This window comes from Stegodyphus dumicola, chromosome 1, assembly GCF_044657685.1.
Source record: "Stegodyphus dumicola isolate Sdum_Otavi_A_Nest chromosome 1, ASM4465768v1".
NCBI classification, from domain to species: Eukaryota; Metazoa; Arthropoda; class Arachnida; order Araneae; family Eresidae; genus Stegodyphus; species Stegodyphus dumicola.
The window spans coordinates 56,737,289-56,756,452 of record NC_140768.1 but is presented as its reverse complement, the minus strand read 5'-3'; the positions used below and the strand labels follow the sequence as shown (position 1 = coordinate 56,756,452).

The 19,164-nt window shown below is 30.8% G+C and overlaps 1 protein-coding gene across 1 annotated transcript in view; it reads left to right on the top strand.

Annotated features, from left to right (window-relative positions):
• Window positions 1-19,164, top strand: part of ida (anaphase promoting complex subunit 5 ida) — a 72,303-nt gene that overhangs the window by 34,416 nt on the left and 18,723 nt on the right. Inside the window, exons 7-13 of the mRNA XM_085814993.1 lie at window positions 547-740; window positions 11,740-11,821; window positions 12,241-12,324; window positions 13,708-13,775; window positions 13,885-13,998; window positions 16,119-16,251; window positions 17,012-17,208. Coding sequence (XP_085671119.1) covers window positions 547-740; window positions 11,740-11,821; window positions 12,241-12,324; window positions 13,708-13,775; window positions 13,885-13,998; window positions 16,119-16,251; window positions 17,012-17,208 — 872 coding nt within the window. The remainder of the gene's footprint in view (window positions 1-546; window positions 741-11,739; window positions 11,822-12,240; window positions 12,325-13,707; window positions 13,776-13,884; window positions 13,999-16,118; window positions 16,252-17,011; window positions 17,209-19,164) is intronic.

Here is a 19,164-nt window from a genome sequence, read left to right as displayed (position 1 = left end):
TTAGTATTGTATTGTAGTATATATGTATTGTAGTACCAGTGGTTGACAGAAGATGTCCCTTTGAAGTTAATCTTATGAAGTAATTGAAATTGTTCATGAAGCAATGCAGTCACAATGCTTTGTGAATACATGTAAAATGATGGTGTTGTGGTTTGTAAATTGTTCTGTAGACATGATATAGGCTCTTTTATATTGCTAACAAATCACTGAGAATTATTTGAGCATGTTACTGAATTAAAAACTTTTAATAATGCACATCTGTTTAGTGGATGTTATGTTTTCTCCTTTGTTGTCAACAGCAATGTCATTGATAACATTGTTGCTGACTGCAAATGGGAAAACATATTCAAGTTCCTACCATAGCCTTGTCTTTACTAAATAGATTAGTTTTGAATAGATCAATTTATGAAACCCATATCGCACCTCATCTGTACTGTAATTTAGTCTAAAGGGCGGAAACTACATTATTTAGAGCAATTTTGCAATTCGAAATATAACTGAATGTGTGACTTTATAGTATATTTAATTAGTGATATTATTTTTCAGTGTTATTTGAGTTATTTGAACTCTCTGAGAGTTAAAGAGTATCGTGGTGCTCGAGATAATTTATATCATCATTTTGATCGCAATACAACTCTTCCTCAAGAATGCAAAGCATCTGCTGCTTCTGAGGATCTTGCTCGGAGTTCACGTTATGCTGCTTTGAATCTGGCAATAGTACATGCTCTATTTGAACATAAGTAAGATTAATTTTTTTATTATAATGATATAATTAATAATTCAGTTAATAAATTTTATTTACTGATTTTAATTTTTTTATTTTATTTACTCTAGCAAATATGTGTAAAATTTGAATAATGTAATAAATATGCATATATTTATAAGAGATGTGTAGTATATATAGAATTAATAAAATTTAGATGCATTATTTTGTGTATGCTTTTTACTTGTTGATTGCATATCAGATATAGCTAAAATATCTGTCATGTTAAAAATAAGCAGTTTTGATATTTGAAAAAGTAAAGTTTTTGATTGTCTGTAATAAGTTTTAATATTTGCATTTTTATTGTAGTGAAAATTAAAATATGTAGAGTATTTCACAAAGTGTTCATAACCATTTATGATTTTATACATTGAAAACTCAGTTGCATAGTCAACCGAATTTTGACTTACGTGTGCTGTAAGTCATATCTAATAATCAAAATCATAAAAGTTGCTTCATAATATCATTAAACTAAAATCTTTATTGATTATCTTTTATAATTGGATATCTACTCCTAGTATACACATGTCACTCCTAGCATATTTAAAATAAAGAAAAATAGCTGTTGTATCTGAATATGGAGTTGCCTTTAGAGCATTTATATTTTAAACTGTTTTATGAACTAACATATGAAATAAAAATAGCAAATGAGAAAGCATTTTTTAAACTGAAAAATGAAATCTATAAATGGTGCAATGCCAGTATGAAAATATTTCTGATTAATGCTACCGTCTAATGAGTAAAAAAAAAAGGTTTTGTATCATATATTTAGAAGTGATTCTGAAGTATCACATATTTAGACTATGTGTCCATGAAAATGTATGCATATATGCCATTCTGCAGAAGGGATGTTAACTGAAATATTGATTTCTGTAAATGAAAATTCACTGTAGCTGTAATGAATAAAAAGCATACAATGATAATTGCATAGCTGAATTTTTGTGCTAGAAATGCTACATTAAAAAAAAAAAAAAAAATGTTTGGTAAATTTTAAAGTTTAAATGTTAAAGTACTGTGCTAGATTCATTGAATGATGGCAAAGCAACTTGAGTTGTCTGCCTAAAATAAATCATGCCTTCATGGAAAACATTCTAAGGGAAACTGGTTCACCTATAAATATAGGAAAAACCATGAAAATGGTCATGTGACAAGCCCATTTGCTGAGATGTTAATTTGAGTCAAACAACAAGTATTGAGAGTTTTTATATGCACTGAGCTGCATTGATTGGTATTAAAACTTTTTAAATAAATTCTTGAGGGGAAAATTTAAATAAATAAGAGCATAAATAAAACATTATATTTAATGCACATAATAATAGAAATAAATTTTAAAACACAAATATAGATTAAATTGGAACACAGAGCTAAGAAAGTTATAAACAGGGTGGAAAAAGAGTATGAGATTCAAACTCACAACCCCAAAAGTTAACCTTCGCTACCCTCAGCTTTACCACTATGCTATCCCGACACTGATGTAATTAGCAATTTTAGCTTATATACATCATCAAGTAAATGAATTTATAAAACTAAATTTTTTGGTTCTATTTCAGTGTGCTGTCATCTAAAAAATTCACCAGAGTTTGTTCTTCAGCTTCTAGGACATTTCTTACGAAAAACATTAATTTTTAAAGTGGCATTCCTATTGCAGTTAAACGGTCTGCTAAAAATATATTCCATGTGCATACAAATATATGTTAGCCAAAAAGGTATATTTATAAATACAGAAATACAAATTTAACATGCTCTTTAATGCAGTGGAATATTTAAAAGGCTATCAAATTTAATTTATAATTAACATTTTTAGTTTTTATCTGTTTAAAAAAATAACAAATCTTTTAATACCATATCTGATTTACTGTAGCAGTTTGAAATAGTCAGACATTCATTTTTATTAAAGGGAAATGTGTATGCAGAACTAGGAAATAATAGTCAGGACAAAATTTGCTATTTCATGGACTTGGAATTATATTTATTGCACCTGATTTTCTTGACTGTAATCACTGCTCTCTGCGAACTAGTGTTGTAGTTCCAGTTATCTTACTTTTCTTATGTTTTTTTTACCTAAATTCAGCTGATTTTTTTTTTTTTTTTTTTTTTTTCAGTACGCAGATTTTTTGCTATAATGTTAATTCAGAAATAAGTATTTTATAGCAAAACATTCTTTCCCTAAGCCAGCGTTCATCGCTACTTTTGCCATTAGTTTTTGGTGACAACACCTGATTGCTCCTTTTTTACCATGTGCATACCTGCCAACTTTTACGAATTTTTCATAATTTTTACGAAAATGCGTTTGTCTTTACGATTTTATGATCGTAATCCATTTTTTACGATTTTTTTCCTTTTTCAAGTGTTTTTAGTGATTTTTGTTGAAATTTTAGAATTTTTCGCTAATTCAGTGATTTTTGCCAATTGCATCGTGTTTTACCGCCAACTACCGACTACTTCGAATCCAGTAACCTGCGGTTTCTAACAACTCGCCGCTTAACCAGCCAATCCAATGCGCTGAACTTGTTTCTCCCACTCTTTTCTTTGTGGGCGCCAGATTATTTTTTTCGCGTTCGCTTCAGCAGCAAAGGAATTACTCAGCGAGCGTGGATTGTCACATTCTGTTTTTTTTTTTTTTTTTTTTTTTTTTTTCATGTGCTACGAATTTTCTTAATATGTCGTTGTTACGAATTGAGTTAAAAAAAAACGTATTCTCAATATCAGCCGAATTTCCAACAATTAAAGAATCCTTCAAAGGAAATAACTATGCATTTTGCAACGTGTGCGTGTGTAACTTCATAATAAGTCACGGTGGAAGAAGCGACATTGTGAAGCATGTTAAGTCTAAAAAGCATGAAGTTAATGCTTCGGCTTCGACAACGTCAAAGAAAGTGGATGATTTTTTTTCAAATTCGGCTACGAATTTGGATGCCGAGGTCATTTTGGCAGAGTGTTTGTTTAATGCATTCCTCATCGAACACAACGTGCCGCTAAGCGCTGCCGATCATGCCGGTCAACTTTTCAGACGGATGTTTCCCGACTCCAAGATTGCTCAGAAATATGCTTGTGCTCGCACGAAAACATCTTCTACTGTGAACGAAATTGCTTGCGATGCACAAAGTAAAACGATAGCTGCACTCCAGAATTCAGCATTTTCGGTGTCAATCGATGGCAGCAACGACAGCGATTGGAAGCTTTACCCCATCGTTGTCACATAATTCTGTGATGTTTCTAATGAAATGAAAACTCATCTTTTGCATCTTCCATTGTTAAATAGAGACGCTACGGGGGAAAATATTGCCTCCTTGGTAATTAATGAGTTGAAACAACTTAACATCCCAATATCAAACTGCATTTCATTTGGTGCAGATAATGCTCATGTCATAGTGGGCGACAGAAAGGGTGTAGCCTCTTTCCTCAAAAAAGAACAAAATGAATTAATTGTTAATGGATGCTCATGCCACTTAATTAATTTGGCAGCAGAAAAAGCTGCAGCTGCTTTACCATTAAATATTGACCAGCTTCTGATTGATGTGTTTTTCTATCTGGAAAAAAGTGTGAATAGGAAGGAAAACCTAAAGAATTTCCAAGAACTGTGCTCTGGTGAAATGAGAAAAATTCTGAAACACGTATGCACGAGATGGTTATCCTTAGGCAGAGCGCTAGGAAGGTTTATTGAACAGTGGGATGCATTGCTAAAATATTTCCACGATGAGACCAAAACGAAACCACAGATCCCATCAAATTTGTCAGTATATAAGATTCCGAAAACCAACTTTGCTTCTAATCAAAATGCTTTAAAAGGGAAAAGCCAACACACAGAATCAAACCCTTTAAAAAGAAAATGCTTAGAAGACTCCTCAAAGGTCAACTTTGTTAAAGAAGTTGAAGGGAAGAAGAAACAGTCTTCTATTAGCTGGGAGGAAAGGATTTTCTATCTTCTTTCTTCGGATTTGAACAAAGCATATTGTAGTTTTGTGTTAAGTACCATTAAGATTTTTGAAAGTGTAAATACACTTCTACAATCAGCTTTGCCAAAATCTCCCCTGCTTATCCAAATTCTTAATGATCTTTTGAAAGAACTTTATACTAAGTTTGTAAAACCGTCCGTTGTGAAAAACAGTGTGTTGATTCGTGTTGCCTATAATAATTTGGCAAATCAAAAGGATGACAATGATCTTATAATTGGAAATCAAACCAGGGAACTTGTTAATTCTTTGAAAGATCATGAGAAAAAAGAATTTTTTTAATGTGTTAGAAAGTACTTTTCCTCAGCCTATGATTACATTGTAAGGAAGTTTCCTTTGCAAAATGAAGTTCTTTTAAATGCTGAAGTGGCAAATTTGAAACAAATTGAAAATTCATCTTTTGAAAAGATTTGTTTTTTTATTGATAAATTTCCATTTTTGTTAACAATTAAAGAAAATGAATGCCATAATGATGCTTTAGATGAACTACAGAACCAATTTTCTGCTGCACAGTTTGAAGACTTTGCCATTTCTGGAGAAGATAGACTTGATGTCCTTGTTGGTACCTTAAAAAGAATAAAAAGAGCTGATGGAACACCAAAATACGATAGACTAGCAAGAGTTTTATGTGCTATTCTTGTAATTCCACACAGTAATGCTGAGTGCGAGAGAGTCTTCAGTGTTGGGAAGAAAAACAAAACTATGTTTCGTTCTTCAATTTCACCAAAAACTCTAGAAAACATTTTAATTGCTAAATGTTAAGAGGAAACTAATTGTTCTGACAGGAAATTTTCCAAAGAATTTTTGGCTAAAGCCAAAAAATGCACTCTAAATTCATTGCAATAATTTTGTGTAACATTAAGTTCTTGTTTTATGTTTCCTAATAAATTTTTTAGTTACTACTTAATTGAGATTTACTAATGTAAGTACAATTTTTTTTTTCTATTTGTATAAATTTTATTTTTTTAATATCAAAGCATGATATTAATTCTTCGTGTTCTTCTGAATTTTGGAGAAATCTTCTGAATTTGGGGAAGAAATCTTCTGAATTTTTATCTTTAGAGGTTGGCAGGTATGCATGTGGCCCCAATGAATTTGCAGACATACAGATAGTAGTTCAACATAGTTGAACTTATATTCGTCCGTCATCTGTCACTGCTCATCGACCCAATTGCAGATGTCAATCAAAGTGAATTCACTTGATTGGAGAAACGCATATGAACTGCAATGCGTACACAGTAGTGGAAACAAGCTTTTATAATTATAGTGCATGATACTCATCATAAGACCAGAAAAAAAACTGCCTGTTAATCTCACATCACATAAAAGGTTGCAAGTTTATCGTTCCAGGGTTGCCACGCTATCTGGAAAACCGGGAAAAACAGAAAAAGTCAGGGAATTCAGAAATTGACCAAAAAATTTAGGGAAAAGTCAGGGAATTTAAGTATTTTTGTCAAAATCTGGAAAAGTCAGGGAATTTCATACAACGATCCCGCCAAAAAAGGCGAGTTTTGCGCCGACGTCGGAAGAGATCACTTTTTTGGCAAATTGTGTATCACGTGAGTGTCATTCGGGCAGCTGGCATAGAGCCAATTTTCGCAGCTCCAATTTGATTGTCTTTTTAGAAAGGCAAAGCAAGTTTCCCGCAACTTTTGGTTTCCAGTAACCTCGAGAATCGCATGTGCAGTGCATGAACTAAAGAAAGTATCTGTTCTCGTATAAAACAAAATGGGTTTGATCCTAGTATATGGTACCATGAAGGTTAGAATTTAAAAAAATATGTATTGTAAAGAAGGAAAACCTCTCTGCAACAGACGTGGCTCGGTTCCATCATAGCGTTCCCGCTATGATGGAACACAGCTGTGCATGCGCGATATATCTGTCGCCAAAGCTCGAAACCGGTGTCGAAGTTCGAAGGTCATGTTATCAAGAGGTCATAAAATGAATATCGTTTAAAATGTCTTTAAAGGAAAAGAAAATATTTTTTGGCGCAAGTAAATTAATTCATGGATTAGTTATTTTGAGGGGGGGGAAATCTACAAAAATCCGTTCTTAAAATTATTGCGAAAAATCCAAGAAAAAACGTTCTTTGATAAAACGTTTCTTCTTGGATTTTTCGCAATAATTTAAAAACGGATTTTCGTAGTTTTCTTTTTTGTCAAAGAACGTTTCTTCTTAACACGTGTTTCTCAATTTCCTTTACACATCGCGGAGAGGGAAATTCTGGCCGTTCTGTCATCAAATCCCTTGGCAAATTTTCCCTCCGCTTTTTACATAGACGTTCTTTGGTCAGAATAATCTCCATGTATGGTACAGCGGGATCTGGCGACATGATGATGAGCAGTAAACGGGTCATTTTGTTCTTGGCGACAATTTTCAAAATCATGCAAAGGCCATATCGTATACTAGGATTTTGCCGAAAAATCTTTTTTTTTTTTTTTTTCTTTTCTTTTTAATAAATACCTTGTCATTTTGCAGTAAAATAAAAAAATAGTAATCAATCATCTAGGATAACCATGTAATATAACTACAGTGTCTCACAAAAGTGATGGGACACTTGTGCTTTACGAAAGGGAACTGTAGTAAAATAAATTTAAAAAAACATGTAAAAATTTTTTGTGGGTGTGTTTCATACTTAAATTTAGTAACAATTATTACATAACATACATTTTCTCAAAATATTAAAATAGTATTTAATAAAAATACAATTGTTTAGAAAGGAGCAAAAAATGGCTCACATAAGTGATGGGACACTTACTTTTCCATCAAATATTTATCCAAAAATTTTACTTCTTAAAATGTTTTAATATTTTGATTGATTTCCTTTTACTTTTAAAACGTGATTTAAATCTTCTTGGGATGGATTCGACTAATTTTTTTGTGATTTCTGGAGCGATTTTACCCCATTCTTCTTGAAGCAGTGATTTTGATTGTTGGTTTGAAGAAATGGTGTGTTTGCGAATTCTTGATTCCAATTCTTGCCAAATATTCTCTATGAGATTTAAGTCTGGAGATTGTGTTTTTATTATTTCAGGACAGTTATACAGCAGCCAGAGTCTAACGTTCAAAGCAGTGTGCTTGGGGTCATTGTCCTGGTAGAATTTAAAATCGTTATGAAGGATCAATTTTTGTACTGAAGATTTCAAATTTTGATTTAAAATGTCAATATACTTCTACTGATTCATTATACTGTCAATAAAAACAAGATTACCAACTCCAGCAGATGACATATACCCCCATACCATAACTTCTCCTCCACCATGTTTTACTGTTGGCACCAAGTTCTGTTTGAGAAATTCTTTCCTGGGTTTTCTCTACACCAAGATTCTATCGTCAGAACCAAATATATTAAATTTACTCTTATCGGCAAATATAACTTCATTCCAGTGATCAGAGTTCTTATTTATGTTGGATTTTGCGAAAGCCAGTCTGAGTTTTCTATTCTTTTCACTTACGAAGAATTTTTTCCCGGCTGCTCTACCGTGATATCCAGCAGATCGAATTACTCTTCTAATAGTCTCAGGTTTAACAATTACTCCATATAATGCTTGTAAATCAGCAGCAACTTTAGGAGCACTCATTCTTGGATTTTTTTTTTTTTTAATATTTGAACAATAATTCGCTTTATTCCATTGGATAGCTTTGATGGTCGGCCAGGTCTTCTTTTATCCTGAATCATATGATTCTTTTTATATCGTTTAATGATATTGAAACCTGTTGAATGACTCATGTTAACTGTTTCAGCAGTTTCTCTAATAGATTTTCCAGGTTCAATATGCAAATTAATAACTAATTTTCGAATTTCAGGCAAAGTTTCTTTTCGTTTAGCATTCATGCCTGCACAGAGCTAAAAAACACTAAAATTCCAAAACAAACTGGAGAGAAATACTGCAGACGATTTTATAAATTATTGCTAATTGCTTTTGAGTAAAAATAAAAACCCCAAAAAATATTTTTATTGTAGTATGTAGTAGTATCTAATGGTGTCCCATCACTTATGTGAGCCATTTTTTGCTCCGTTCTAAACAATTGTATTTTTATTAATTTAATATTTTAATATTTTGAGAAAATGTATGCTATGTAATAAATGTTACTAAATTTAAGTATGAAACACACCCACAAAAAATGTTTACATGTTTTTTAATTTATTTTATTACAGTTTCCTTTTGTAAAGCACAAGTGTCCCATCACTTTTGTGAGACACTGTATATTCGCTAAAATATCGTTGATTATTCTAATTAAATTTTAAAGTAATTATCTTTATTTTTATGTTATTCATATCATTTAATGTTGCTTCTTCCCTCTAAATTTATTTATCATTAGTAAATAATATTTCCAAATTTCAGGAAATTTTCTCTGGCATAATCCTGAAATTAATTCTAGCAGTATGATGACATCATGAAATTTAATGCACATATTTTTTCCTTGTGTATGCTGCAAAATAAATATAAAATACCTCAGTTTAGTAAAAAAATATCATTAAATAGATTTCTTTCTTTCGTTTAGCTTATTTTATTCCAGATTGGGCAGATTCTAATCTCAATCTTCAGTGGAGAAAACAACTCCTATTATAATTATATTTGTGTTTTCAAGTGTTAAGGTGCCTTTTAAGAATACACCTCACACAAATTAAATTTACCTAAAATCTAACCTAACTTTTAGCATTGCGTTGTGATTTATAAGAACCGGATTAGCCTCGTGTTGAACTGGGGATGATCGTGAGTAATAATTAAATAAAACGTACAGTTGTTATCCAATGTATAGATCTTAAATCTTATTAAGTTTTTTAAGCAGAAAAGTAAACAAAATTATCAAACAAAGTGTACCAAGAATAATTAAGAATAAATGTCCTCTGGGATTTACTGAGTAATTAAGTGAATTTGCTACACAGTACAAGTAATACCATAATTAATTTACCTCTTAGCACAGCCAACGTACATTACGCGGATAGACTGGAATTTTCTCGAAACATACCTGGAAAACCTGGAAAAGTCAGGGAATTTCATTCTTCTGTTTGAGTGGCAACCCTGTCGTTCTGAATTGTAATACTGGAAACAAATGGTTATCTGGATGCATCCTTGTTATATTTCGGGCATTTGGCATATGCCATTTCAACTAGAATTCATCATGGATGAATGGTGATCAAATATTATTCTTCTGGATTGCTCTGTGCAGTGAAATGAAGGTCAGTCACCTACCTCATGTCTTGACAGAGCGATGAGAATGGCACAAAAACTTCCTTCATTCTTCAAGATTCATGAAAACTTTATTATTCATGTTGATATTTCTAACAGTTGACTGCAACTTCAGGAAGAATGGGTTTATATATATCACTTTGCAAACATTTAATAAATTCTTTTTTATATAAAAGGTACTAAAAGTGAAAGAACTTTCTTCTGAAACAATTACGCATGACAAGCAAAGAAAAGTTCCGCCGCCATACACTTCTCAGCTGCCTCTTGTTTCAAAAGGGCAAAAAAAACCAGTCAGATGAGATATTTTAACCAAGTATCATTATCACAAAGTAGAATAGGAAATTTGATTTTAAAAAAGTGTGAGGATTACGCTAACATTCTCTCCAGCCATTGAAGAAAAAGCACAGTCATATCGTAGAAACTGAAGACTTGAAATCACTGCAGTGTTGCCACAAGTCTTTCTAGACACACTCTGATGTTATTTCTTACCACATTGCCACTACACTTTCACTATTCACACATGTATGATCTATCTCCACACTTTCAATTTTTGCAGGATATATTCACAATTTAAGTGCATTTATGATCTGACATTGCACTTTTACAAAATTATGCTATTTTCACAATTGTATGCTTTTGTGCTTTGACACTACACAATTGTTTATATATATTTACTACATAAGTAATTTAAATTACAGAGTTTAATTAATGCATACAATTTCATCCTAATTTTAGGCATGGTATATCTGTACAATAATCAATTAATACCTGTTAACACACTTTAAGATTCTTTTATGAGACAGACAGATTTAATGGTAATAGGTCTATGTCAATAGGTTTTCATTTTCAGGACATTTTGTGATAGCTTTCTAGCTACTACTAGCTAGTGATTCGAGAGCTCAGCTCTCGAATAACCTGTTTGAATAATTTACTAATAGGAATTTTTTTAGTTTTATAATTATTTATATTTTAAATTAAGTAATTGTCACTGCAAAAAAGTCTTATCATTTTGAAAGGTCTAGTATATTTCTCTTGCAAAGTATGAGGTGGTTGTAAAATTTTGAAAAATACCTGATCTTGAATTTTGGCCTTTCTCTGCCTTTCACATTTTTTTCTTTGTTCTTAAAGTACTTTTCCTCATTTAGTTTGACTAAATTTCTGGTTGCTATAATGCTCTGTCTGCTTTCTGACAAATCAAGCACTGTGAAGAATTTTCAACTACTGATGGATAATTTTGTATATCCCTAAGTATATTTAATTCTCTATCAAAACATAATTGTGCAGGAGTAAAACCTGAACTATATGCTCTGAGTTATGAGTTATTATAATGAAGTTTAAAAAATGTTAGCCTATCTGACCATTCTATAAAGATATGTAAAAGACGATATGCTTTCTTTCATTGTTCGATTAACTCACTCTATGGTTCTATTAGGTTGTGGATAATAAATAGAATTTTCCCTTAGCTCAATGTCCACATACTTTCCAAAACTTTCAAATTGCTCTCACAATATTGCTTTTGAAAATATTCTTTTTACTTAAATAGTATATTTTGCTAGCCATTGTATCTTATTCATCACCACTGTAAGTCAGAAGTTTGGAAAGCTGGGCATGGGATTAGGGAATAAGGAAATAAATATGATATGTTGTTTTATAATGAATTCTTGGCTTAACTGTTAAAGAAATGTGTAATTCAAATAAAAGCTTTACCCAAATTCAAACTTGTTAGATTTAATTATACTACTGGTGTAGATTGAATGATGCTGTTCTGGTCACACCAAATGATGTTAATTAAATCTAAGAGTTTTAATTAGATTTTTTTTACCAATAGGGACGAAGCACTAGCTGCTTTGAATGAAGCAATAATGGTTGCTCAAGAAGTAAATGATAATGTCTGTCTTCAGTATTCTCTGGTAAGTCTAGCAGAGTTCTTTTATGTAAATCCTTCCAATTGAAAATGTAACAAATTAAACTACGAAATATAAATTTAATTATTACTCAAGTTTTATAAGTTTAAAGTTCTACTTTAAAATTCTTGCCAAACCTAAACTTATATATAAATTATCGAAGAGGAAAGCTGAATTATAATTTGTAATAAAAAAGGGGAGAGAAAAAATGAAATGGTATTGATAAAATAAAATATTTCACAAAATATTGATTATCTTTAATGTTTACATGAAAGAAGTGTTAATCTTAAGTTTTCAGGTAAAATAAGTATTAGTTTAAGTAAAATTGGTAAACTGTTGTTAGCCTAATGATGACTTGAAGATTTGATTTAAGACTTTAAATCTTTGTTTTTAATATTGATTTTCGTGATTTTCATATTTTTAAGGCATGGCTGTACAGATTAACTGTTGATAACAAAGAAATTTTGATTGAGAGATCTATTGCAAAATCAACTGAACTTGGACTTTGGGTAAGAATTCATTTATTAACTTAAAAAGAATGTTTTTTCTTCTGTTTATGTTGTTTTGAATTTGTACAATCATTTATGTACATGAAAATCCTTACTCCTTAAGTTAATTGTACCTATGTTAAATGTATATATAATAAGATGACTTGGAGAGAAAGTTGTAACAGATTAGTGATGGTTTTACTGTATAGTTAAAAAGATGACACTCAAAGACAGACATAGCCTAAATTCTGCACATAATTTTATTCCTTAATGATGCAAATCATCACTGTGGGTGTGCTATGCACCCCACAATTTTATACAGCTTACATCTTCTTAAACAATGGAAGAAAATGGCTAAAAAAATGCTATGTGGTTAGCAACAAGGCAATGTAGCAGAAAGAAGCAAAAGAGAGAGGGACTTAGACTCGATATTATGATCGGGCTATTGCTAGGAGCAACATTGCTGCTTCAATGAAGTGATGCCTGAAGGCACATGACATAATGAGCACTTGATGTGGATAAAAGAGAGAGAGTTAAGGCAATTACCTTTTATACCAGATTGCATTTTAGATCACATGACAGGCTAATGTCCAGATGTTGGTTTAAGATTTCATCAATAAGTGAGCAATAGAGATTAAATGATGGAACTTTTTCCTTCAGTTAGAAAAATTATTGCTCTGTTATATTTAGAATGAAGGCAGTTGTTAAAGGGCTGCTATTAATTTATAAGTTTAAAAATAGATATTTTACATATATATGTATAATAGAAACAAACTTTAAGTAATCAACAGCAGGGATTTTGATGGTGTAAAAATGTTTATCCTTAAAGAATAGGAAACTGGGAACCGAATCAGATTAATCTTCATTTCAATTCAGTAGACGTGTTGCGGTCACAAACAAGTTGGCACATTATTTATGCCTATTTCAAGAGGTTTACATTTTTGATAACTTTGCAGTAAGAAGGAAGTAGCAGTGAGCAGACCAGCTAAGCAGAAGAGTAGCAAGCAAGTGTTTTATGTTCAGGGTGAAATATTTGAGTTAGTTTTTATTCTCAATGCATTTTGATTGGGTAATTAATGCTGCTGCAAAATTATTATTGGCTGCTTGAGTTTTAGTTCCATTTACATCATCTGAATTATGTAAGAGTCGTATGACATGGATTAATCTCAAAATGATGTAGTGCAGAGAGCGATTACTATTTTTAGAATAGAGAAGAGAAGTTAATTTATGCTGCTAATTTAAATTTTATCTTTTACGTATTCTTTATTTTCCTTACACACATACACACACACACACACACACACACATATATATATATATATTAAGATCATACAACATTATATATATATATATATATACTGTGTTTTATTACTTATTTTATTTAGGAAAAATTTATTTTTGTAGTGCTTAGCCTCTCTTGGCATACAGGCCTTGACAAAGCTGAAATCCTTCACTACTGCTCTGCCTGCAAGGTAGTGTGAAATTCTTTCCTTAAAAATTAACTTATATCTTTTTATTTCTTCATGTTAGTATGAATTTTATTTGTTTTCTGAATTCCTTTGTACATATTTTTTTTCATAGTGTTTTTGATTTGTTAACAAAAAGTGATGTCCAGAATTGTCAACATTCTATGACTGATATGTTAGGTCCTGCTTATACTTTACGGGCTGGATTATGGTCTTATTATGGACACAGGTAGACATAATTACTGTGTTAATTTATTATTATTTCATTTTTATTTTAGTGCATAACACCAACATGTGGTTTATTTTTTAAGTTATTCATTTAATTTGCAATAAAATATTTTAATAGTAATATTATTATGTAATAGAAATATTGGTATTTTACTGTTATTGGGGCTGCAATGATAAATATATGTATGCATGTGTATATGTTCAGGATTTGTATGAAAAAGTATTGGGAAACATTTAAGGGAAAAAAAATTATTTGAGATATTACTACAATACCTCAAAAGTCTTCAAAATACATCCCTTGAGTATCAAAACACTTTTGCCATTGGCATTTTCTGCAACTCAAAGGCTCCCTGGTAGGTAGATTCTGGAATATTCTTAGGAGTATGTGTGCAAGCTTCATTGACAGTACTTAGGGTCCCATGATGGTGTATTTTGAAAAACGATTTCATTTTTCAGAATAGGGAAAAATCTGCTGGTGTCAAGTTGGGACTGTAGGGAGGTTGTGGAATCTTCACGATGACATTTATCATCAGGTAATCTGTAACCTTGGAGCAGGTGTGGCTGGTTGCATTGCTGTGATGCAATTTCCACCGATGGCTGGCCTCACCTGGTTGACCCTTCTCTTCAGTCTTTTTAGTTCTTCTAGGTAAAAACCACCATTCACTGTCTGCCCCTGAGGTATGAATTGGTAGTGAACCACCCCCTTAGTGTTCAAGAAAATGATGAGCATAGCTTTTACTCTGGATTTACTCATCTGAGCCTTTTTTGGGTGAGGTGATGCCAAAGTATGCCATTTGGAACTTTGTTGCTTTGTTTTTTAAATATCAAAGTTTCCCTTCCCATGATTATGTTGTCTAAAAAGCTGGGGTCTTCTACAACATATCATGTTACATGATGCAGGTCTTTGCATGCAGACACTTGCCTGTGCTTTTCCTTATCTATCAAGACCTTCGTGATAGGTCGAGTGCATCATATTGTCAAATTTTCAGTGATAATGTTGTGCACAGTTATCTTATCAATGCCAATTTCATCTGCGACCAGCACTCACTTGATGGACGGTCTGAGCACTTCATGCACACGTTGTACATTTTCTTTAGTTCTTGACATTAATGGGTGCCCAAGGCAGGGCTCATCATATAAACTCTCTTGGCCATCTGCGAAGATCTTGATTAAAAACTGTAGTTTTTGACATTCTTTCATTCTTACTTGGCATAATACTTGGCAAATCTTACAATTGTCTCTGTACTCAGTACAAAATTTAATGGCATATCACTGTTCAGTTGTTTGCTGCATTTTGTGTTCGAACTAAGTCACTGGACAAGTGTCCACTAAAAACACGATCTAGCCTGAACGAATGCTCACAAGTAACTGACACATATTGAAGGTCATATCCTCCACCACCATGTGAGCATGCTCTGATGTACAATCGCATCGGAAAGCATTGTTCCCAATACTTTTTATACAAACCTTTTTTATGTGTATGTATATGTGTATACAGACACACACACATACATATGTACGTAAATACATGCACGCATACATATATGTCTACTTACATACATTTCTGAATCTGGTCCCAATAACTGAATTGAAATGAAGTATTTAAGTAAAATTTATTCATTAAAAAAAAAGGATCTAAAATTTAAGCTATGTTTAATTTAAAATTACTTAGTAATGTGATTTCATTTTATGTTTAGTTTCATATGGAATTTTCAGATTCTTAAATTTGAAAGTATTAATTTTTTTAAATATTTTTTATAGTTTTTTATACTTCGTTTATGATTTTGTATATTACCTTAAATTATTATTTCTTGTGTACATTATCACAATAGAATGTTTTCAGATGTTAAATTATAGGTAGAAGTTATATATTTGATGCTTAATGCTGTAATTGAAGATTAGGAAATATATTATGACACTCATTATTGATTTTTATGATGGTTGAAAATAAATAAATAGTAAATTTTGAAAATTATTAACAAGTGCTGTTGTTTGTGTCAAATATATTTATCAGTCACATTTTCTTAAAATTCGAAGATCTCATTAAATATTCTAATATTTCTTTATTGTATTTCGTCTTAGTTACATAGTAAACTTTCTTAAGTAAAAAATATTTTTCAGCATGATGATGAATTTAGCAAGTCAAATGTTGCTGTTTATGAATACTTCTGATCCTGTTCGTGGTGGAGTATATCATATTGGAGAAGGTACTTGTCTAGCATTAAGAAATATGGCAGTATATTATGCTGCAGAGGTAAAGATTTTCATATATTTTATTAAATTTGTGAATATTTATTCAATGTGTTCTTATTTATTTTGCTTTAAAAAATGCAACTTTTTAATGATTTTTAATATAATTTAAATATTTTATTCATTATATGTAGTATTTATTGTTAATGTACTTTATGGAACTTCTTTTATGTATTTTATTGCTTTATATTTTACTGATGTGGTAGTTATATATACTTCAACTATTTTTATTTCTTCTAACTGTAAAGTTAGATCCAACAGTACGAAGCCAGATATTGCTTAGTTCTTTCATTTGTTTAGATTAGCAAACAATAGATTAAATAGAACAAAGTAAATTTTTTTAACTTGGAATAAAGCCATTTGATTTTGATTTAATGGATTAAATTATTAAATTCATATATTGTGAATTAAAATTTTAAATTTCTCAAAGGCAAAAATTTTAGTAATATTTGAAATTTGATACTAATCAGTAGCAAATTTTAATGTGGATAAGAAAATATGAATGTAATATATGTAGTTAATGCATTATGTAATGTATTTTACATTATTCATTAAAGTATATGAATTAGAGTAAAATTTCTTAACAAATTTTGCCCCTCCTTAATGAAAAGAACTCTCTCTTTAGGTTTTTAAATATCATTTTATTTAAATGTATTTTCTGATTTCCAAAATTAGGCAATATTTGACCTTGATGCAGGTGGTTGAAGGGTTGAATTTATCCTTAATTTTAAATATTTATTGAATTCATTTGTATTTTGCTTTAGGGTCTTTTTAGTGAATCTGCTAAAGTATTAGTTTTAGCAAGAGAACTATTCCCTCCTCATTCTGAGTATAGTAACATATGGCAACTAGCTGACTTATTAATCAAATTTGAGAAAGCATTATTCCATGGTAAATGGTCAAAAGCTCAGCAGATGCAGAAAGGTATTTCCATATTTGATGTGGAGGAATCTCGTTTAAGGTATGAATCAGTTATTATATGCAAGAATAAAAATTTTAATAATAGCTTTAGCATAATAATTATCTCCTTTTTCTGAGAAAGAAATAATGAAATGATTTCTAATCTCTTGTAGGAAAATTTATTTATCATATTTATTATTTTCCAAATGGGTTTCACTTCGTAGTAAAGTAAAAATTATCAAGATTTAAGGAAAATATTTATTGCAAGCCTTATGTGCAAGCAATCTAGTGAAATGCGAAACTATGCCTTAAGTAATTAAGTCTTTTATATATTAAATAAGCTATAAAACTTCTTATGAAAGTATTTGATGAAATAATATATTAAGTCTTGCTTTTACTACTTGGCATTATTACTTTAAACAGCCCAATTTAAATAGAAGATGTATTCAAAAAGTTCCTGTACTTTATTAATAGCATGCCAGTGTGATTTCATAGTGATGTCCAGTAGATGACATTGCATGACAGTAATCTTCATAAAGTTCTTCTCATTTGTTGGGTATTTAAAATTAATTAATCATTGTGTTATGTCATTTTTTTAAGTGCTTGTTGTGTCAGTTTTATGAATTTCAAAGTAGATCAGTTTTATGAACAGTGTATTAGTATGATTAAATGTAGGAAGAAATTTACAGAGATCCAAACAAATTAATGGTACCATTGTTTAATTTCTAAGTGATGTTATAAAAGATTTAAATGATTCAAAGATGGCGAACAACCAAACAATAATGATTTCCATTCAGAGTGTCTATCAACCTTAATTGACAAAAATCCTTGTAGCTGAAATTCATAAAATTGTGCATTTAAATCATTGATTGACTATACACAAAATCACTGATGATTGCAACATTTCAGTTGAATGTTACTATATTTTAATTGAGAAATTGGAAATTTGTCATATTGCTGCAAAAATTTGCTGCATATCTGTTGGCTGAGGATCAGGAAAATAATCGCATTGCATTTTTCCAGGAGCTTTTGGATCATGCAAATGAGAATTCATGGGAATGAAAGATTTCGTGGGAAAACTTAGCCCTAGTGATGATATATGAGTTTATGGCTTTCATATTAAAACAAAAGCAGTCTTCAGTATAGACTGTAAAGGGCAAAAAATGTTACAGATTAGATCAAAATCATCTCGACCTTTTTTTTATATATATATATATATATTGATGTAATATGTCGTGAATTTTTGCCAGAAGGACAAATAATGAATCATTGATAATCTTGAACTCTTGAAATGACGAAGAGAAAACTGCAGAAAAAGGTAAAAAAATAGGATAAAACAAATCTTAGTTCCTTCATTGTGATAATGCAGCTCCCCATATATTTAATTCATACTTTTTGTGCTAAAACAGATACACCTATGTTTCCCAAGCTTCCTACTCTGCAAAATGTTTTATTGTAGAATTTTTCTAATGCTGAAACTGAATTTGATGCAGAGGAATGCAATCAAAATTAATATTCAAATAATGTAGATTCAATATAATCAATGAGATTAAAGTAAGTTTTCAAAAAGAACTGTTATATGCGATCCCACGAGAATTTAATCAAATTTGCTATATGAAATAAAATGGCCCTGGGAATGAAGAGTTCTTCAGAGGTGACAAAGTTGAATAAGCTGAGTCTGTGGGAGGGGAAATAAAGTGTGGATACTTTTTTAACATATCTGATATGTGAGTTTATGCTCCATGTCTTGAATTCCTGGAGGATTAATTCTAAAACTGGTAAGTTAATTATAACCATTTAACTTAAAATTGCTTAAAGGCATTAAACTAAAACCAGCATACGAAGCAGTTTTTTTTTTTTTTTTTAAATTTTATGATGCTTATATTAGAATTTTAAGATATTTTATTAACATTTTGGAATGTTAATGGTAAAGTCTTTGAGGTGTTAGACTGCAAATTGAAGTTTTTTGATTACATTTAAGTTTTTATTTATTGCAGTATTTTAGCCTAAACATTGG